The sequence below is a fragment of the Parambassis ranga genome, chromosome 9 (assembly GCF_900634625.1).
Source record: "Parambassis ranga chromosome 9, fParRan2.1, whole genome shotgun sequence".
NCBI lineage: Eukaryota > Metazoa > Chordata > Actinopteri > Ambassidae > Parambassis > Parambassis ranga.
In genome coordinates, this window is record NC_041030.1 from 12,664,735 (window position 1) to 12,688,542 (window position 23,808).

Sequence of the window (23,808 nt, forward strand, 5' to 3'; positions counted from 1 at the left end):
CACTGAGTGTGTGAGTCTTTATATGGTGGTCAGTAACTTATGTGATTACTGTCTATATAAAGTACAGTTATCTGTAAAACAACAGAGCAGTTTTGCTAGACAATAATAATAGTAAAATAAACACCAATTGTGTATATATATATATATATATATATATTAAAAAATCCATCTTGTCTTTACAGTTCGGAGTGAGCGGTCTCACCAGTTTCTTGGAGTTTACTGACAACGGCACTAACCCCAATATCTTCTTTGAAATCCTGGGAACAAATTATGGAGAAGACAGGGGACGAGGAGTCAGCAGGGTAAGTAGTTAAAACAGAACCTCTGTGTGATGTGCTGGTGTGGGTGAGGGGGGGGGATCATTTCTGCTCAAATGCGTAGAGTGGATTTGCATAATTCCTGGATTTACCAGGGAATTTCACTGCACCTGCTCTCTGCATTATTTCATCTCATTTTTATTCGGGTAGTCCTTTCCTTGTGACTGTCAGCGCCGTACAGCCTAGAACAATCCTGCTACTTCACTGTTATTCTCAACTGGATTCTCTGATGTAGGATTGTATTTTTTTTTCCTATAAACCAACAATAATAATAATAACAAATGCAAAGAAGCACTTGAAGCTTCTTTGTTTTCCTGTCTGTTGTTGCCTGTAAATTTTTTATGTTTCCATTTGAATACGGCATCAGCCACTCACCTCCCCTGCAATGTAGCCTGGTGTTAATTGGATTAATTAGAAGCATTTTCAAGTGGTATTTGGTAATGATACATGCATAATTAATTTTAATAGGCCTCATGAAAGACACCCCTTTCCCCTCACAGCCATACACACACACATTTAGAACACGGTCTGTCTGTTTATTGATTGTGCATGTATGTGTTTTCAAGAGGATACATTATGCAAAATCCACTTCATCATTGTGTCTGAACATACTTTAGTGTGTGTCTAGAGAGGCAGAAAAAAAGACTAGTGTGTCTAAACAAGCCACTTAGGTTTTACAGCTCTTTGTGATGTCACTAGGGGGATAAGCTCCACCCCTGGCCGGTTCCCCTGTTGTGCATTTTTGCTGCCAGCTATACTGGCTGTGCTGTCGTATTTTTACTATGGCACCAACATGAATGATGAGAATAATATGAGACCTTAAATTCCTGTAAGTTCGGTACCTGCTGTAAATAAAAAATAGAAAATGACACCAGAGGTTATGTGAAACACCAAGGTAAGCAGACATACAACAACACTGTGTCCTCCATACCAGAGGGATCCCTTTACAGATAACATTTACAGAGCTGTGATTATGGATACTGTAGTGAGACAACAACATAACACAGCATGCCATCACAGACAAAATTAATCTTTAAAGCACAGCATAATTACATTAAGGCACAATTCCCTAATCAGAGAGCATAATTACTTCTGAGGGAATTATAGTACTTGTTATACTGTTTTTCTGCAACACTCTCCCTGAATACTCTCAACATTTGTCGGCCTGTCATTGTGATTCATTTAGCTACATACATTGCATAAAATGACTACAGACGTGGTGATGTTCCTTTAAGAGTGCCTGTATAGTCACTTTCTCCTGTAGTTCAATTGAACCATTTCAACAAGAGGAAGTTATCTAAACAGTATTCATACAAGCATTAAACCTATATGTGAGGCTGGAGAAAATGCTACACTGCCACTGGGACACTGAGATGTAAAGACCACACCATTAACAATATGCACACTTCCCTAATTATGGTATTAACACTACATTCTATTGAGAATACCACTTAACCTGAGCTTTCTTTCCTGTCCTCCCTCACTGTTCTATGTCCTCTTTGAAGACTGCTGAGAGTCTCATTAATGACAGGCCCATAGTCGAGCCTTTTTCGTTGTTGTTCCTATCTTACCATAATTAAGTTATTCTTTTGAGGATGTCTTTCTTTCTTTCTTTACAACTCCCATTCCCTCTTTGTCATTTTCTGCTCGTTCCTGACTCTCTGCCCTGTCTGGCATTTTATGAATCTTCCACCTCTCTTCAATCTGCTTTCACCTTTTTTTAATCCCCAATCCCTTGTCATGACATTTATCCCCATCATACTCCGCACATATGCATACAGTTGTCTAATGATAATAGGAGACACCTGAGATCAGTCATAATTATTACTGTTACTCTGTGGTAGAATTGGTTTTCTGCTCCATTACCTTTAGTGGCTATACACAGGAGCCTATATCTCTCTCACTATACATCTACGGGCATGCTAGGCTCCACTGATCTCTTACATAGAGGCGACAAGTCTGCCATGTGTAATTGCTTAGTTAGCTATCTGTGACATCTTAAATGACTTCAGAGAGGAAAAACGGCATCAAATACTTTAGAACAAGTGCAATAAAGAAAGGGTTGTGATAAAGGGGGGATAAAATGGAACAAGCAGAGGAGCAGAAGAGACAGATAGAAAGGAGATAGATGACCTGATCCTTATAGATCCAATACAAGAGATAGAAACAGCAGCACGGGTCATAATAATAGAGTCACAATCATTATACCTTTACTCTCTCACACGTGCCATCCTTTCTCTCTCCCACATCAGCTCATATTCTCCATCTTTTGGAGGACAGAGAGAGAGAAATGTTCTCCCTCTTTACAAGAATCAATGACCTGCAAACTGCAGCATTCTTAAATTGAGGTCACCTTCAATTATCATCCCCAGTCACATCAGACATATGTGGTAAATTATGTTAAGTGACTTTGGCTAGTCATGGCACATTGAAAGGCCCCTCACAGTTGTCTTATCATGTGAAAAAAAAATGTCCTTCCATTACATGTTTTGAATGATTGAAAGATTTTTTTTATATAAATATGATGGCTTAATGTGCTCAGCAACTAAAATAAGCTTAATAGCTGTAGTCACACAGGAATGCTTGCAAGCCCATGCACACACACACATTTGCATAAATCTTCCTGCATGTTTGAAAATGTTAAGCTAACCCTTTTTTTCCCACTATGCATACGAATTTCTGTCACTTTGCATGACCATCAGTACATAACAGAAACGCTTGGTTTCCTCTATATTCTCTAGTGAGAACATGAGTAACACTGAGTAACAGAGTTAATTATTGTTGACAGACTTTCTTTCATAAATCTAAGGCATACTGGCACACAAAGCTCTTATATTTAGCTTTCCCAACATATAACACAGAATAGATGCATGTACTATATTAACCTCTGGGTCAGGATGCTCTGAATCAAACAATCGTCTTGTTGGAGCAACAGTGGTGAATTCTTGTCCCAGACACATGAAGCTAAATACATTTTCAGTTTTATGGTTACTGACATAGCAGGATATATTAATATATGTAATGACATTATACACACACACACACACACCAAACAAAACCAACTGCTATGTTCTCCTACTAATACTTGGTTTACAGGCTAATAGGCTGTAGTTGGCCTCTGTACACCCATCACAGTATTCCACCAGAATTGATACAGATGTAGAATGTAGAAAAATGCACAAAAGTTAGTTATTTTACACTTCAAAGAATTAAATATTGATGATCTAGCTACTTGTTACTTTTGGTTTGTACCAAAAATAAGTAGTGCATGCAGGAATAATGTTTACCACATTATCCTGCTAGTTTGTGCTAATTACCACACAACATGTGAAGTTATTGCAGTTTTTCCTAAGGGACACATGAATGTTTCATACCCTCATTAAGTATTGTTAAGACATTTAACTTAAAAACCATTTATGTCAACCTTATATTGATGCCAGACACAAGACACAGGGGTCATCAGGGTCATTGGAAATTATTCACTCTGAAAAAAATCCATCATGCCAGTAGATGATACAACTGTTGACCTGCTGGTCTATAGGTCAATAGAATTTGACCTCTAGGTACCATTGATGTGTTAATACACACTTGCTTAAAGACTATCATTCGTCGTGGGGACAATTTTTTGAAGTTGAATGTAAGAGCATGTGTGTAAATTTCCCACATGTAAGAGTGTGTGTGTGTGCCATAGTTTCTGTATCAAGCATCAAGTGTTATTGGGAACTAAGTAAGCCCTTCAGTTAAAGGCCAGACCAGATTTCTTATATTATCAGATATGATACAAACAAGAAAGTCAGCATAATAAGATGTTTAATAAATTCTGATTTTTCACGCACAGCATGTGGATGCAAAACAGTGAGGATGCAGCTTTAAAGGCCAAGTTACCAAGCTCTATTTTAGGTAGGTTAGATGAGGGGCGGCAGCACTGGCACTGATTGTGACAATTATGTAAAAATACAATCCTACAGGGTGAGCTAGAGAGGTTAATGAGAAATGAGAGGAAGGTTAGAAATGAGGTACCAGATGAGTCAAACTGAAAAAAAAATGCAGTTAGAGAGATAGGCATTCTGTGAGTCAGAGAAATAACAGACAGTAAGTTAACAGAGGAAGTAAAGCAAATAAATCACAGAGAGATAGAAAGCAAATATGGGTGGAAATGTGCAAAAAGTGAAGGGTGGAAAGATAGTGATGGAGAAAAAAATATCTCCAAGGGGTAAGATCCCTATTTCCCTCCTATTTTCCGTCCTATTAGGTAGATTTGCATGAATCTTTATTCAACATGCCTCCCCCACCTCCAGGCCAGGTGGGAGATTGTAAAATAGGATGGAGTGGGCAGGAAGAAGAAGAAGGGATGAAGCAGTAAAAGATGCATGGGTAAAGAAAGGAGGATGGGGAAAAAAACAGCAGAAGAGCAGAGCGATGGAGAGAGGGAGAGCTGAGAGGACGTCATTGATTTTACCGATTCTTTCCCCTCCACTCCTTCCCGGTCATCTCACTTGATAGTCATGTGTTGCATGTATGTGTGTGTGTGAGAGAGAGAGAATTTCCTCCCCTGTATATTGTCCTTGTATTTTATGTGAAATTCATGCTGAAGTCCTCCTGTAGGGTGGAATGACAAATTGGATATTGTACAAACAAATAAGCAAACAAAGGGAAAGGCCTGTGTAGGTACATATAGTCACACACATTTTACCATTCAAAGAATTGTAGAATTTCCTAAAAACAATCTGTGATGTTTGTTAAAAAAGAAAAGAAAGATCATCTAAAAACAATGTAACACCAACGTTTCCGCATCAACGATAAATTATTTTATCTTTATCATATAATGGATGCTGATATCACTGAAATGACATATATGTTGATGGCCTATGGTCGAAGGAACCAGTTGTAACACATTCCCTCTTTTGTTAAATAACTTACTCCACTGGTCCTAGAGAAGTTTGTAGAATGTGCTGTATCAGCTCTCCAGACCTCCACAGCAATGCCACCATCAAAAATGATGACCCTCTTTCTTCTTGGGCAAGAGGTGTCACTGTGAAGCGCTATAGTGCTTATCTCCTTCTACCTTAGCACTTATCAATCACCCTTTGTGACATCCACTATCTAAATGCCAGCTTTGCTTGAACTGGAAAAGTCTGAATTAAACCCAGATGTCTTGGATCTAATTGCAGCGACAAGCATTGTTTCTAATTTGTCCAAACTTTCAGCTAAACCCAAAGAGAATCAACTGATATTGATCTTTTCATTTAACTCCCAGGCAGGTGGCAAACAAGAATATTTCTCAAAATGTTGAAGTATTCGTTTAAGGCTTCAGCTCTTATCTTTTACCCTGTCCTTCTTCTGAAGTGTGGCTCCAACCTTTGTGATAACACCTTTTACCCTTGTGAACTCACAAATACTTTTGGATTTGCAGGCTTCCTCTGTAGCCTGATTGATGTCAGCGATTTGTTTTAGCTGGAAGGTCGTGTCAGTCATGAGTGAACGCACATGCACTGACCAGCACAAGTTGCATTCTGGGTGACCACAGCAGACTGGACACTGGATGGTGATTGAATCTGACGAACTGCCTCTGGTGTCCTTGGATCAGCTAAAGTGTGGCATGTGAATATTTACTCTGTGTCTGTGTATAAGTGAGAGAGAAGAGAGATCACCAAACGTACACAGAGACAAACAGATAAGTGAAGCAAACAAGTATGACAATACAGAGGGGTGAGAGACAGCAGTTTTTAACTATTACCTGCTGTCACACAAACCCCAATGGGAAATTCATTGTGGTGCCAAACAAAAAACACCCGTTGTGTAAACAGTATGGGTAACACCAAACTCTAGCCCGCCAGCCACCCGTCTGCTTCTCTGTTTGTTAAGACAAGCCAGGAGAAATTTTATTCCCCAGATACTTCACTGTCAATCCCATCGCACGTCTAAGCCGAGACAGATTCTGTGCAGTGACGTGAGGAAACTGAGCATGAGCACAGAGATTTTTAAGAAAATGCTGCTTCTATAATAAGTGGCTGCATACGCTGTGTATCATCATCTGAAGAATCCTAGTGCTGATGTACTCATGTAGTAGTAGTCTTATGGGAAGAAAGAGAAAGCACTGTTGTGTGCACACTATAGTTTTTTGCCTCTGCTCTGTACTATTCCTGTATGTATGAATGTATTCACAATTGTCTGCATAATGTGGATTGCTGCATCCCCCAAAAAACACATGGAAATGTCTGATGGCAACCCCCCTTCCTTTGATTTGCTCCATCACTGTGCGACAGTTAAATTTCCGCCCCCTTACTGCATGTTAACAGAAGGGGAGTCTTTAAACTATTGTCCCACAGAATTAAAAAAAAAGTCATTTTTTTTAAATCTACATCTGAAATTTTGTTTGTTTACATTTTTGCCAAACACTTAAGTGAGATTGTGTGTGTGATCGCTTGTTTCTATATTTCTCAAAACTGATTTATTTTGAAGAGTAATTTCTGTCAAACCACTGCACGACTGCCTCACCAGAGCATCTCTTTCTTATGAGGCCTTGAAATTTACACCCTCCTCTCTTTAGTCATTTCTCGACTTACCTGGTTGGTAAAAATTGCTCCAAGTTGAGTCTTTTGATTCATTTCTTTATTCTGCAATGTATCATTCATTCTTTATGTCTTTTGGACACCAATGGCACTGAGGGCAGGAAGATCACTGTCAAATCGTTCAGGATAAGGCATGTTATATTACTCATTGTTCTGGTTTACAGCAAAGAAAGAGAGTGAAAAAAGATGACAGATGTGCCCAGGTGGATGCTGATCATTGTGCTGTGTAAAACAGAGTAAAGAGAGATAGATATAAGGAGGAGAAAAGGCCTGTTGGAGCCTGCAAGCTAATGTCTTTTTATTTAAGGCAGAGATGTATGGATGTGTACAAAAGGAGGGTGATGGATGGAAGAAGGTGGAAAAGGTGGAGTAGGGAAATGGAAGGGTTGTCAGTCCTTGGGTTAATCCTTGCTATATAGTGGATGGATAGATTGATGGATGGATAAATGAATTGACAGGAGGAAGGATGTGAAGGAGAGATAAGGGGGAGGCCTAATTGCCTGTGACCTGGTTGTAAACACAGGACTACTAAGGTGGCAGCAGGGAATGACTGAGGGATCACTGGCAAAGAAATGAAAGTGAGAGAGCAGTGGCATCTGACACCAAGGTTGTGTCCTTGTGTTAAGAATGGCTTTGTAAATAGGGGGGGACTAGAGGACCTCAGCCAGAAGTCTGACACAGGAGAGGAGCACTTCAGAGACAGATAGATTTGTGGTGGATTACAGAACAAGAAAGGGATTAAGTGAAGCAAATAATGAATCATAGAATTGATATTTGAAAAGAACGGTGACTACCATAAGCAGTCAGAAACATCATATGCAGGGCATATTTCGGTAGACATGAAGGCATGTGGATAATTTGAGAGGCTTTTCCATGCTACGTAATGAGGCAGAAATTTTAAACAAAAGTCATATAATATATAAACTATTTGATCACACAAATTAACTCTCAGTCTTTATCAGCAAAGGTTAAAAATACATAACCAGGTGCAGCCAGAAATAGAGTTGTATGAGGACAACCTGTGGCTAACTGGACAGGTGTCTTGCTGAGTGAATGCTATTACCTAACATTACCTTACTTCACTGTGAAATTGGCAAATTTCCCATAAACTTTCCACATTTTCTTCAAGTTAAAGCTGTGCTGGCTCTGTAAAAAATATTACCGCTGGCACCAGCAGCAGCAGCAGCTGCAGCAGCAGAAGCAACTGCAATGATGAAACTGATGAAGGAGCTGTGTGAATTGATGGATCCCATCAGCACATCAGTTTTTACTGTCCTGGTTTCAACATCCTGTCCTTTACTACATTATGTTATCAGACACGTCCCTCCTGTCTAAAAGTAGCTCACCAGACACTCACAAAGTCGGTACAGCACAAAATGGCTACATTTTCCTACTTTTGCCCCTGTGCTCTGTAACAGACTGTATAGATACAGTATACAAGTGCATTTAATTCCAATAATTGTCACAATTCCCCAAGTGCAAAGTTGATAAGGAATTCAATTGCCATTACACTGTTAAGTTTAGACATAGATTAAAAACGCTCAAGCACACTAAAGAGTGGGTTCCAGAAACAAAGCTGCATGTCTTCAGTTGTGAGGTATAATCCTGCCTCTAGAGGCCAATCATGGCCTCTTCACTCTTCCACTGAATAATCAGTAAATATTGGCCCAGAGCTATTAAAAACACCAGCCAATTATTCCCCTTATAATTACTAAGACCTCATTTTCACTGTGAGGTTTTTCATCACATATACACTATCCATAATAAGATTTCCCCAGGCAGCAGTTAACTCCCAAAGACCCACTTTACTGAGTGAGGAAAACAGTATTTTCCTTTACCCTCCTATGATGTTAAAGGCCAGGATATCAACATCACTCCATCACTATTCATCTACACAACATTAAAGCTGCATTCTGTTCCTATACAAAGGAGAGTTAAACCACATAATGTACTGTATGTTGTGTCTCAGTGCACAGGTGCATGTATGGATACCTGGTAGGTTTTCTTACGTTGCCCATTGAATGTTGGGATAGCATGTAGTCCTTGTGAGCCTGAAATGGGCAATGGAATGGAACTGACTGCAAGCCATCTATTAAAAACATGTTGGTCCAGTCAATTATTGCAAGTCCACCTTGTTAGTGTTGTCCTTTTATTACGTGACTACAGCCTTTATTTTTATATAGACCACCACATAAAATAAAAATTTAAGTTGGGTGTACTATGGATAAAGATTATACTTCTAATGCTCTAATGATAATACTGGACAGACTTTTGCAAAAGTACCTTTATTTATGTGTTTTTTTTTCCATTCCATTGTTAAAATTATTTTGTTAAATAGTTTAGTAAGTAGTAATAGTAAGTAGTTTGTTGCCCCTGGTTTTAAGGTATGGTAGGAGATTTCATTCTGATGCACTTTTTGTTAAATTACTGTAACTTTTCTTTACAATCCAATAGCAACCAATTAGTTCGGCAGTTTCGCTTTAAAACGAAGAATATTAATCATCTGTGGAAGCTATAAAACGCTAAAAACATCAGCCAATCCTGCGAGGCGCCCCTGCGCATATAGTTGGCTGGTTGTCACTCTCTTCCTGCTCTGCACGCACCAGAGAGGTACGTGCATGATGGCCGAAGTCACAGACTGGTTGGAAGGCGTGGCTTCTGGGTGAGCTCCGAGAGAAAGGGGCGTGTGTTTACTTTCAAAATCTGGCTGACTCTCACTGAGTTTTCAAAATCTCCTACCCTACCTTTAATACATGTAACAAATACAAGCACAAACGAGCCTACACTGACCGATGTTACGTAAATAGAATAAAAAATATGAGTCACTGTATTCCGTTACAGTTACAGTCTAAAGAGATGGTAATTAAAGTACAGTTACTTTGTTGAAATCAATGGATTACACAACAGTACTTCCATGTGTTTATTCACTCAGGTGAATAAAACAAGTCACATAACAATCATCGTCTTCATTGCAACAATGATCTTGTTTACAGCAGATGTCTGACTTGCTCCTGATCGCCTGTCTCAATGTGTGGTTATATACATGTGTATGACAGTGAACAGTCATTCGAGTGAGAGCTCTCACCGTCAATACAAAATCCTTGATCAAAGCTAAAGTGTTTGGGCTATGTCAGCAAACTGGACTAATTTGTGGGTATAAAGGGGCTGGTTGGAGGATAAGCTGCTAAATATCACAGACAAGAATGAATTTTGAGGTAGAAATAACCACTCAGGCACTCTGTTTGAAGCCTTCACCAATCACCTTTTGGCAGGTGGAAAATTTTGTTTATGAGGCGTATTGGCCCTTTAAAGGTGTGTTAACAGGTAAAGATGCGCTGGTTGGACAATAATCTGCTAAATATCACAGACAAGAAAAAAAGAAAGACCAAATATGTCACTTAGATTGAGTAATGTAATGGTATACATTAAAAATGGCATGTAATCTGTATTCTCTAACTGAAGACTTTTAAAAAGTATCCTTCCCAACACTGACCACAACTTCCAGAGGTTTAAATGCAAACATTGTATTTCATGAAATAATTACTACATGCCTGTAGCAGATTTTCTCAATAAGGACAGGCTAAAAGTATCAGTGCTGTGTATATATGTTCCTGTTTGTCACATGCTTGAATTAGTATAGAAGAAATGATAATGTCAAATCAGTAGTGATTTCTTCCTGTGTATGAGAGAATGTTATGTTGCACAAATGGCAGTTGTATATTCTAAACGAAACACACACAAAGAAGCTCTATTAGTCGTGGTGGATGGAGGCCCGGACAGCTTTACATTAAACACATATCTGTGGGAAAATGTAGGAGAAATGGTCATATTTAAATATTAACTCTTTTTTATCTTGTGAGGCTGTGCCACCCACACACCAAAGGGAGTCAGTGATGTTAATAATTCAAACCGAGGGTCTTGTACTGTTTCTGTGGTGAACATTTAAATCATCCAGCCACAAACATAGGTAAAGGCTTAGCCACCCTCTTGAAATATATATATATATATATAAATAGTGTTCATATGAATTGTATTTTCCAGATTTAAATCAGTTTCCTTTCTAACACTACACTTTGAATCCCTTGGTCTACAATATGTTTCAGTTTTCTATTCTCCTCTGGACTTGTTTCCCTTATGTTTAATTGTCGTCCTTTATTGCTGCCCTTCTCGTAGCTACTCATTCTCCTCCTCTCTGTAATGTCCCTCCTTCTCTCTCCTTTTTGCTCTCCCTCTCCTTTTCTCTGCCAGCAAGGCCTGCAGGCTTTCAGCAGTATTACAGCGTGTAAACCTCGGATTACAGCAGCCAGTGTCTGCCTTGCACTGCATGCCTCTGTGGATCACAAATACACAAGTGTATGAATGCACACACCCACCCACACGCTATTTACACATAAACATGGTAGATATTTACATAGCCACTGACACACATGAAGCTTACAGACAAAAAATGTGCCCATGTACTTGGCACACAGACAGTATGACATGCTTGAGCTGTACTGTGCACAAACTCCAACACTGCTCAGCTCCATATCAAGTTCCTTAGCTCCCTCTTTACCCCCCATGTCTCTACCACAGCTAACTCGCAAGAGGATTAGCTCGTTTTTCACTGTGTGTGTTTACCCAACTTCTCTCTTGATTATTGCAGTTGTTTACCCCATTTAAACCCAGCATCCCTGCACTTTGTTCCTGGTCACCCCCCCTTCACTTGACACAGGTTGCAAAGGACACACTTCACAATTCCCACGACATATTCTGCAGAGATGCTCTTAGGTAGAAGTAACTTAAGACTTACCCCACCCACCCCAACAATGTTGTTTATACACTTATTTGCAACCTTTCATCATATGCCAAGTGACAACTTGTTCACGCTAAATGTACAGTATCTAAAACTGCCTACATATTCCATTCACTTTACATTTAACATCCTCTCTTGCAAAACAGCCTCAAGGATTAATCAAAGATCAAAAGAGACTCAAAACAAAACAAATCTGAAGTTCACTGATCTCTTTTCTGGAGGACAGGGTTGCTTCACTTTGTGAATCTACAGTGATTATGACCATGCCACCAGATGTCACTTGTAAATTTAGAATTATGCAGCCTGTTCTCACAAGGAAATTGGAACGCGAGCCCTTGAAAATGGAACATGTTGAATATTTCTCTGACCACATCTCTGTGCTCATGGCGGCAGTGACTCAATGCAGTGGTAGCTAAAAAATGTTGACCACAGAAGGGAGTGGTTATCCTTGCAAAATGTGTTTGATGTTATGAATTCAAGTCTTCTAAAATGATCTTTACCTGACCCCTATTCCTGTTTTTAAAGCCTAGCCTTAGCCAGTAGTATTTTATGCCAAACCCAACTACGCAAATTGTAGGTGAAAACACAACAGTGTCAGGGTGACTCAAACCCCCTGATTCCTGAGAAAATGTCCGTGTTGTTGCATGTAGTTCCACAATCCCCAACACAGACTATATAGCTGTATCGTACGATTAGGTGATTGGTCAATATGATCATATGTTCCAATAATATAAACATAACCACGTGTTGTCAGGTGTCATACCTGGGGGAGGTGCATTATTACCCAAATGTAGTGTTTTTTTCTTGAGGATGTTGAGGACCTTTTTGCATTTAAAGATAAATATTTTCAAACTGAAATAGAGTTTGTGTGTGCAGAGCCTAAAAAGATAACCTTTGGTGCCTTTTCTTAAGACATCAATCTCAGTGTCACTTTTTTCTAAGCATTAACTGCTTCAACAGTTGACATTTTGAATGGATAAAAGCCCTTTCCACAGTGTAAGTACTTTTTGTGTTTTTGTTTGTTGTTTTTTTTTTCCGTTTTTTTTTTTTTTTTATCACAGGGCAAAACCAAAAACATTATGTGACCTGAATTTAATTCTAATTGTGCTTTGATGTGAGAGGTGGATTATCCTCCCTGTATCACATTACTTCCACTTTGTCTTCTATTAGCTGCCTTATGATGTTAAGGCACTGCTGCAAGTGGCTTTAACCTGTTTTCTGTTGACTGCCCCCTGGTGTGTGTGTGTGTGTGTATCCGCTGCTGTGAAAGTTATTGCATTCCCCCCCCATCATCTCTCTCTGTCATTTCTCTCTTCTAGCCTGCAGGCCCATGCCTTGTGTGTTTGTCTGTGCCTGTTGTCTTTTCCTGCTTGAGAAGTGTCAGTTTACGGGAGAGGTCAAGAGATGTGTTAGTGCAACAAAACGACTGCTTTTGGACATACCAGGCTCAGAGACAACCCTCAGTGAACAGCAGGAATCAGAGTGACGGGTGACAGGAATGTGTGTGAGTGAGAGAAAGATGTTGGACAGCTGAGAAGTAAAGGGTGCCAAGTGTATCCTTCTGCCAAAATGGCTGCAAAACCGCCCCTAACAGGCTACACGTGCGAAACATTCACACATGCACATGTCAGCGTCCGTTTCTTTAGAGGTACAGTGCATGACGTCCAGCAGTCAGCTGTCAGCCAGACCTGTCAAGGTTTAACAACTGTGTCACACTTAGTGACTGACTAAGTGACCAACTCAGTGGCTAGCTGACACTGTGAGTGTTAATATCCTTATCCAACAGGACAACAGGTTCACATAGGATAAACAACTGGTTAGAGTAAGGTTAGAGCCAGATTATCCAGTTTTTCCAGATCTTATCTTCTTTTTTTCTTGTTTCTTCAAGATAATATTATATTTTATGTGGCCCATGAATAATTATCATCAATGATAAACCTCTATGAATCACACTGCACAGTCACAGGCCAGTTGAAGGCTGAATATACAGTAGCTAAATTAGCAGTTGTTGCAAGGGCTTGGACAGAATGGCTTGGTTATTATGCAATACAACAAAAAATAATAAAAAGTTATACAAATACAGTATTATACTGATAATAATACAGTAACTGAAACATCAATATAGGTCTTGGGTCTTGTAGGGTCACCTACCAAGAATACCAGCGTATGTAGTGGCACTGAAGAAGAAGCTCCTAACACTGTGAAAGTGCCCTGATTCACACTCACTTAATGTATAATAATGTATAATATTATTATTTAATAATAATAATAATAATAACCCCTCCACTGCCAGCTTTTTAGGTGAGCTTTATGTAGAACCAGAAAACAACATTCAGCACCAGTATTGTTCCTCTGCTGAGAAATCAGAACATTTTAGCATTGATCCAGATATGACTGAAAGGGAGTCAGTGCATTAGTTGTTACAATGTCACTTAAAACACTAAAAAATATTATGTGAAATGCTGCACGTGTTGCCTCTGATGCTTCAAAACCACACTCCAAAACCTATACATTCTGTCCCATGAAACACGGGTATGAATAATTCCTTACCCTGCATGTATACATTTATTATTTATAACCCAGTGGTATTTAATGACTTTACATTATTCCCGCTGAGCTTAACTTCACTTAACAGTCCCTGTGGACACACATCCTCATACTTACATTCATCTTTATGTCAGCCTGTTTAAGTCGGTGTTTGACATCACTATGTAGGTATGCATACATTTTGAGCCACACAGAATTCCTGCTGCTATGCTTCTATATGTGACATTTTGCTATAAAAGGACAACTCTTACCACAACTTATACATTGAAATATCATGAACACATAAGCACTTGGTCTCAATTCTCTTATCCCTGACTGCAGAGAGAGAAGGCCGATGTATACACAGTCATTTGCCACCTGTTTACCTGCCTGCACTTAACCCAGACACAAGGCAGACATGGAGGTGGACTGCTGGGAAGAAGAGTAACAGACATAACTACGCTGAGAGCTTTTTAACACTACTGAAGAACTTTACAGGTTCTCAAGTGGATCCTTAACCTTCCACCAGTCTCACTCTGTACAGCTTCACATCTCCCCCTTCAGTGAGGCGCAGTGAGGAGAACACCTTTTTTTCCCCCTCCCTTAACATGTATCTGCTCACCGTTCACTTCCCATTCAGTTTGTCTCATTCTCCTCTGTCCTAAACAACAAGAACAAAAGCACAAAAACACATAAATAGCAAATTATGTAAACAACTTATCTTCAATTTTTTAAATGTCCACAGAACAATACTTCTGTAGTTCAGCCAGCTCTACATAAACTAATTTATTCTCATTTGCCAAACATATCTCCAACACAGAGGTTAATTGATTTGAAATGCCTTTCATTGCATTCATGATTTTTATATATTAAGGCAATTGGCGATAAAACATTTCCTGCTTATTCAATTAAAAAGAGACAGACAATAAATTAAATGATAATGCAGTTCAATTATGAAGTTATTTACTCACTTTAACTTTGGTATTCAGAGCAGGACAACAAACCAAAGCCCGACTCTAACCCTCTCTGATATACACACATGCACGCATGCACACATCTTCCCACCAACTGAAGCGAGCAATAAAACAGCTTGCAGCTCATCAGGGAAATCAGAACTGAGCCCGTTGTTGTCGCTATTGTAATGATTAGTTTGTATAGACTCCTGTGAAAGAGTATGAGTGATCTGGCAGAACTCAGTGTATAGTCCATTACTTCAAGTCCTGTAGAGATCATCATGAGATTTTTCTGTCTTATTTTTGGGTATCTGGTTCTTTTTCCATAAGACGTCCACCGCTGTGTATAAAGGAAAATCTTTCCCAGCTGTCAGCAATGACTTTTAAATCTTACTCTTGTATATCTACATCAATTATATAACCATAACAATGGAAACACATATTTTCTAAACTATCATGCACATCGTTGCAGAGTGATATTACCTAACAGTATTATGACTTGAAAATGAATTTTACTCAACCTAATCATTGAGTGAAAAACCCTTCACAACAAGGTTCATTATCATTCATTGGGAAGTATGCAGGTTTTCACTTCAGTTAAACAGTACAGTGGTTAGCTGCAACCAGTGAGGAGGAGGAAAAGTGGAAGCATCTGTTCTGTGCTGATGATTCATTACAGGAAGCTAAGTATGAGAGTGTCCTTTCTGTGTATCATCTGTGCATTTTGGGTAAATGGCAGTACAGTGTGTCTATTTTTAGGAAGAGACCATTAAATCAGACATTTGACTCAGTGTCCACATTGTGCTCTGAGTGAAATGTTTGATGTCAGACATACTTATTTAAGATATCCTCATGATACAATGATATAATATACAAAGGAATTTATAAGCCAGTTCAGAAGCGGTGAACATGAGCATCACTTTAATGTAGGTCCCTGTGAGAGTCCAGTGTTTTCTTTTATTCCATTTGATATTACCTTGTGGAGTTTCCCTAAGGGCAGCTAAATGATTGAATGTCAGTAACGGCACCCAGGGTGATTTCTCCAATATGAAAAAAATGTTCAGACTCAGAGCCATATTTTAGAAGCCCATAGAGAAATACTATTCATTATAATATATGTGTAATATGTGATTCTGCATATTAGCTCACCAGTTCCCTGGATTTTAACTGAAAGTTATTAAATTTGTGATGAGCTTTATGATATTAGCGTTGGTAAAATATGTAGCAGTGTCTTTTAGCTGATGGCTGCTTGCATTACTGATGAACATTTGTGATTCAAAATGCATATTTCTGCAATTTTCATAAATATATCAACCAGTTTTTTACAACATGATTTGTGAACATGTGCTTGTTTATGCAAGCGGCATAAAGAGAAAAAAAAAAAGTCTCCCCCCCCATTGAGTTCCTAAAATGCAGCCTTTGTGGGAAAAGTTAATTTCTAATAGACTTATGTTGTATAAAAGCATTAGCCGACTTGTGATACAATTCATCAGTAATTTACCAGCAATATTTCTTTTACTCTTGTAACGGCTTTCCTAAAATCCTACTCTGTTAGAGCAGAACAATACCTAAGTTGCTTTTTCATATATAATTGCTTTCTAGGTAGTATTTTTTTAGACATAATTATTATAAATAATATAATGGAGCATACTTTTTTCTATAAGTTATAATTTTATCATAGCAACAATTCAGGTAAAACAAACAACGTCCTAAGGGGCGGAATAATACATGAATAATGCATAATTAATTGAAATGTGGTCGTTGACCTGCTGCAGCAGAATAGAATAGAATAGAATAGAATAGAATAGAATAGAATAGAATAGAATAGCTTCTTGGAACTAGATTTCATGGCAGAGTGGATGAGCACACAGACTTTGAGGTAGAGATTAGGCAGCTGGTGGTGCAGAGCACTGATACTATTGGAGCCTGGACTGCTTGCTGCAACAAGCTGTCCTCTCCCTGTTAGCAGAGAGAATGAGGGAGAGAGAGATACTTAAAAAAACATGTCTACCAACCACAAAGGTGGCAGAGGGATTGAAGGAAGGAGAGAGGGGAGAGGACAGAAGGACGGCTTGGTGCACAAGCTGTTCAGAGACTGCGCTGACACACATGTTGCTCTTCAGCAGGGAAAGAAAGGAGAGATGGGGGAGCGGGGGGAATTGGGGGAGAGACGAGAGACAGTAGTAGTGAAACGGCTCAGCAGCTTGTCTGTGTTTGTGCCTGGCTACTGTCTCTTTACTGCAATGACAGGAATACTGTATGAGTGTTTGACAGAAGGAGAGTGTTGCAGAGCTATAGAGGCTTGAAGCAACACAACAACGCTGAGCAGGTGAAACTAGGTTAGCACAGAGGACAGAAGATAGCATTTATACATAGCTTCTGGGAAGGAATGGGGAGATAAACTACTTAGAGTAGTCTATAACAACAGTTTAACATTGCACCACATCAGAAAGCCAGAATCAATTGTTTCCCCCCACAATGGTGGAACTTTTGATATATGAGTGGAAGTGTCGTAACAGATTCAGGAAATATCCAGGTCCAATTTCATGGGGAGTTGTTTTTTGCACACCAACAGTAATTTAAGATTTTGTGGAGTACAGAATATTTGACAACATTTAGCCTATTCATATATTTCTGTTTAACTTTTACAACTTTTGTGCCTATTGATTGTATCTCAACTTGTAATTTCTGTCAGCTGCACACTTTTCTTTTCACCTCCGTTTCTTCAACATATCACCTGCTATTGAATGTCTTTTTTGAGTCGCAGCAATTCTTGTACATAACAATCAGACCAAAAGCCACAGTCTGGTGTACAGTGTCGTCTGATGTGTCTGCCACAGGGAGAAAAAACTCAAAGCAGCCCTTCACGATGCCATTCAGGTTAGAGGATACCTACATGCTGTTTGACTAAGTGTCCGTATATGTGTGTGTGTGTTTGTGTGTTTTTGTTCATCTTAAAAGTGTGTGTGTGTGTGTGTGTGTAGGATGGGTGGCTGTAGTGCAAAGGGGTTTTGTTGTAACAGTAAATGACTCTTTTGGCCCCACACAGCACTGGTCGATGGTCCAATTACTTTTAAATGTGTGTGGTTACACATCCCTTAAAGTGCCTGTAGGTCTGTAGTGTGTGTGTGTGTGTGTGTGTGTGGGAAGATGACTAAAGTACATCTGCTTGTTTTTTCAGTGTTACAGTAATGTGGGCTGTTTGTCAGGTCTCCATGGCCTAACGATGCTGACTATTGTGTGTGTGCTTGTATTACTGATGTTGTGGGAACATAAATGTGTTTACTGAGCCGTTCTGCGGTGGCCACAGCTTGCTTAAAATCAGGCTGACAATGCAAACTTTGCAAGTATTAAACTTTTTCTCGTTATTCTTAATAAGTTAATTAAATCCTTTTTTCGTATCATTTCTGGAAAATGACAACATCTGCTGCTGATATCAACAAATTGTTAAAGTCTTACAGATGCAACATTAAGAGCTCCATTTAGCATACCAGTGCTGTATTGCTTTTTTCAGTTTATTGCTATCACATCAGACATCATGCTTATAATGACAGAAAACCCATTTCAATACCCAGATATATTTCTTTAGAGCTATAAATACATTTTAAATGTTTTTTTTTCCTTCACAAATTAGCAAGTAAGTCTATACCATAAAGTGTTGCTTTATTTATTTTATTATAAATAAAGCAACACTTTACGGTATAGACTTGTTAAGTTTATTAGTTAAGTTATATCTGAGATATACTCAAAAACCCCAAGGCTGAATTTAGATTTTTTTAGATCACTTCAAAACAGAATAATTGTGCTATATCTGAAGTTGTCGGAAAATAAAAAGTAGAATTTTTCCAATGTTAAGGGATCCAGATCCTGTATATTATTGTGTTGTATTTGACTACATACAACAGGCACAGTATGAAATGTAATGGTGCCATTGCAGCTTCCATTTAACATTAGTGTTTTACACTTTACAATGTGATATATTGCTCGCAACCTTCTGTAAGTGAGTCATGATTTATCAATTATATGACAAAGGTTGTATGAAAGACTTCATGTAACTGTATTTATAGTCTATACAGCCCTACTGTAAATAATGTTTTCCTTCCAGTCTCTGTTTTGTAGACAAAGGCGGAATCTTCTGTTAAAAGTAAGGAAAATATGTCTGAACAGAGAGTAAATGAGAAACAGAGGGAAGTCAAGAAAACACAGATAGAGCCACAAGAATAGAAGAGAAGCCATTGTGGGATGCTAATGGCGCTGTTTTGAAGCCTGAGTCTACATTCTAATGGTCCAGGCACAGTGGGTCATTCACTTAACATGCACACATAAACACATGCACAAGCACCCACGAATGCACATTTATTTCATACTGTCGGCAGGAGAGGGCGGGGGGGAGATGAGCCCTTTATCTGGAGCAGTGAAGATAAGCAGAGGCAGCGGGCCACTCCGCTAGCCAGGCTGCCATTTTAGCTCTTCGCTCATGCATGTCCACACACACATGCAAGGCATCCTCCTAAACACTAAAACAATATAAAATTGAAATCCAGGCAGTTTTTGTTGAAATGTTGCAGCCGTCATTCTGACAAAGTACATACAAAGTGAAATAGATTGGAACTGGTTAGTGATGTTTAATGCAATGCATTGGATGTTTAGAAAACCATTAAATATTTTAATAACTAATTCAATCCTTCAATCTTCTAACCTGCAGCAGTTATTACCACTGCTTAGTTTGTATGTGAATAGGAGAGAGAAATTAGATGTGACTTCATGTATAATGTGCGTGCGTGAGTGTGGTTTGGCCTGGAAGCAAACTGTATATTAATAACTCATGGATGTAGCATGAATTTGGTAAACAGTCTGGCCTGGATGAGAGTGTGTGTGATTTCTGTTGTGTTGTACTTTATTGATTGATGTATTTCTGTAAAAAAAAATGCACAACAAACTGCGATGCTGGCCACTTCAGAATGTTTACTGCTCAAGAGAGCATCTGATTGTACAGTTCTGATTGAATTTGCAAAGACGGCATTGATTTGCAAGAAGCGGCAACTAAAGAAAAAAAGAAGCCCGGACAGTGTTAGAAATTGCAGTTCATTTTGTGGCTAGAGGCTGGAAGGGCTGCAACTGATGACTATTTCAATCGTCGAGTAGTCATCGACTACCTTAATGACTAGTCGACTAATAGTTGGTGACTTTGGACCGCTAATGTGTCGTTGATTCATCCTTGAAAAAAAAAAGATGTGTGTGTGTGTGTCTGTCCGAAGCTCTAGTTGACTCTACACAGTTCTCATACAGTTTCGCATACCTTTTTCTCAGTGCCGAACTGACACGCAGCTCATCCTCGAACCCAGGACCAAAGTGCCAGCCATCCCGCCAGGCCACGAACCAAAGAATCATTTCCTGCATCACACCTGCATACCATGCGATGACATCACTAATGACCCGTCGACTACTAAATTATTTGTTGACGAATTTTGCGTTGACTATTAGTCGACTAGTCATTGCAGCCCTAGAGGGAGTCAGTCCCCATAGACTCCCATGTTAAAATGGTTCTGGTACAACCAGCCTGGTAAAAAACAGTTTTGCTGTCTATTGATAAGCTTCCTTTTTGTGACTGTTGTTTGGGGGCGAATTGTTTTTACACATCATTCTACACAATATTTTCTAATCTAAAATGCTGCATAATTATCAACACACTTTTAACTTTGTCCACTTGTGCTGTGATTCAGCAGGCTTCATCTGCCTTGTATTTGGACTTTAGGCAGACATTGATGCTGGCAGTGGTCAGAGCCTCTCACAGACACTCTAAACAGATTTTTAGAAACCTGTGTGTTATGTCACAGAAGCTCTGTCCATAGTTGACAGTTATATTCCTGTGTGTCACATGGTATTAAGGAAAAAAAGAAAATCCAAACCAGAAACTGGAGCAGTTTTTCATTTGAGATATTTTCTGTTGTTCTTATGGCAGCGTTTAACTGGCTAATTTTCTGAGCTGACACTAATTGACGTGTTTGTTTTAGCAAAACTTTACAGACTCCTAAATGAACCTAATAAATACAGTGATGCCTTTTAGCTGTCATCAGTATATTGGTGCAGCATTGCTATTTTCAGATGTCTGGAAACTGGTGATGGATTGAGTGTTAGAAGTGCTCATCATTTCACACTCAACCCAAGATGATAGATGTCGACAACATATAGAAGCAGGTGAGAAAAATGCAGGAAAAAAGAGAAAGTCAGGTGTGAGTGAATGACCACTCTGTTATTGCTCTTGAGCTGAACAGGGCTTTGGACACATTACACACAGCTGTGGCCATCTAGACTCAGAATCTAGATGGCTCTGGATCTCACACATGAAGCTAAGCTGAAGTTCCCCCTTATCTGAATGCAGGAAGCTTTAGAGACCAGCATAGTAATCAAAATAGTTTTTAGTGGCTCTTTCTTTATCAACACAGTCCAGAGGAATCAATATCAAGTGCATGCTTTCTGGTGAAATGACAACGGACAGCAACGTTTGCTTTCCAGAGACCTCGCAGAAAACTCTAAGAAAACAAATACCTTCATTGTTTGATTTTGAAACTTCTCTCCAAATATAAGGTTTGGGGCTCAGGGCCGTACAGCTGAAAGCTCTGTTCATGTGGTGATGACAGTGTTCAGTGGCAGGTGTGCTTTCTAAGGTTCACTTATTTACATTGGAGTGTTCATTACTTCCCCCCAGGGCTTTGGCCTTAAATAAGTCACACTATCCAATGACAGGCGTTGCTTTCCAACACCATTTCAATTTGCATTTGTCATGGTTTATTTATCTATCTCTGTTTTCACTTGTCATTAAGAAAACATTCCCCCTGGTACCACTGAAGAGCTCTGGTCTCAATGCTGTTTCTCTGTCACCAAATTAAACTTATCTGGAACAGATACCTGCAGCTGGGTAATGGAAACGGTATCTCTCAGTCTCACAATCTTTGGCAAATCTACATTATTCAAGCGTTTTGTAGGGTTCATTTGTCACTGTTAAACAAAGACATAAGGTATGTGTCAGGGTGAGGTGTGTGACTGTGTACATATAATGCATATATATATGTGTGTGTGTGTGTGCATTTATAATTTATATATTTCTAATTTGGTTATTTTTATGTTATTTTTAGCTAATCTACAGCACTTGAAATATGCATGTGTGGATTTGTGTTTCCTGCAGGTGTGCTCAGGTATGAGTATGAGCTTTCCTCTGTGATTGGCTCTCTGGGTGTCATTTGGCTGCACCACTAATGTTTTATTGATTATACATGCACACATTTTTACAAGCACTTAGAGCAGCTGCTGGGCTGCAAATACACCCTTTACAACGGCTCTCATCTCTGCTTACCACATATCAGCACCCCCCCCCCCCCAATCTCCTGCCTTCTCACTCGCTTACATTTTTTCACTTAACACTATCCCCTTCTCCTGGATTCTGTATATCTGTTGACACGCACAGACAAACACACAGACGTATTTACTCAGTAGACTGAGGCAGTACTATGTGTGCAGATAGTAGGATCTACACACACATCCACTCAGTGCGATCAGGGGCTGTATTTACTTTAGGATTGTAGCAAGTAGAAACAGTAGTTTTTCTGTGTTATGAAATAAAGGTTTGTTGGCTCATCTTCACAGAAACAGAAGATTACAAACACCTCTGTTCTTTTGCATGATATGAATTAGAGAAAGACACCAGACTTACATGCTGGCTCCACATCTCCCCCTCCAGGCTGAAAAAAGGATAGCACATATTTTATTGCCACTTTATATGCTGTATGTGATTTACATGAACGCAGCTGCACAGGCAGGTCATCATAGCTGTAATCGGAAATTATTGTCACTTGAGGGTCCAAGGAGTACTTGAAGCATCATTGTTACATTTGGGGTATGCATTGCTCTGTACGTTTTAAAGGGGGGACATCCTGGTCACAAGACACCTGTATGAAGACCTTGCACGTCTGCTCTGTCATCGTCTGCCCTAGTTGTTTAGGTTAGACTTCCTACATGTTGTCTCAACTCAAGCAACACAGGGATGTTAGGGAGATGTCAATCAAGCACAGGCTTAAGAGGAGGTCTAATCAGACACAATATTCAACACCTGAGGGGGTCTATCATGGAAGAACTTTAAATAAACACCAAGTTTACACTATACAAATGTGTCATTAGAGACTATATTCTCTCACAGCTGCCCTTTGGTCAGCCACAGTACTGTTACAGGATTAGTATTGTAGCACAGAAAAATCTGCTGCTGACTCACACACCATGTAATTCTACTAGTATTGACTCCCTCTGTAGCCTTCTGTTCTGTCAAATACTTTAAAGCAGATATGAAATGTTAACTAAATGGCATAGCATTAAAATGAAACAAGTTCAGCTAAGCTTTACTAAAAGTATTACTCCCAAAAGGGAATTGATCAGAATTGGCAGAGAATTGCACATTGAACAGCAACTTCAAGCTTTAGAAAAATGGATTAGTCCATATTTCCCTCTGTAGCATGCCCTCTGCCTCTCTGGTGTGTTTGTGTTTTCTTTCAAGCGCAAATCATGCCGTGCAATTTTGTGTGTATCGCAGTGTGCCTGTGCAGTTGCGTGTTTGTCTTTGAATCGGAGACAGCTAAATCACTTCTTTTTTTTTC

General features: G+C 39.2%; 1 protein-coding gene across 1 annotated transcript in view; it reads left to right on the forward strand.

Annotated features, from left to right (window-relative positions):
* The window catches only part of grid2 (glutamate receptor, ionotropic, delta 2), a 410,745-nt gene that overhangs the window by 272,474 nt on the left and 114,463 nt on the right, over window positions 1-23,808 (forward strand). The window contains exon 8 of the mRNA XM_028414582.1: window positions 183-302. Within this exon, the coding sequence (XP_028270383.1) occupies window positions 183-302 (120 nt within the window). The remainder of the gene's footprint in view (window positions 1-182; window positions 303-23,808) is intronic.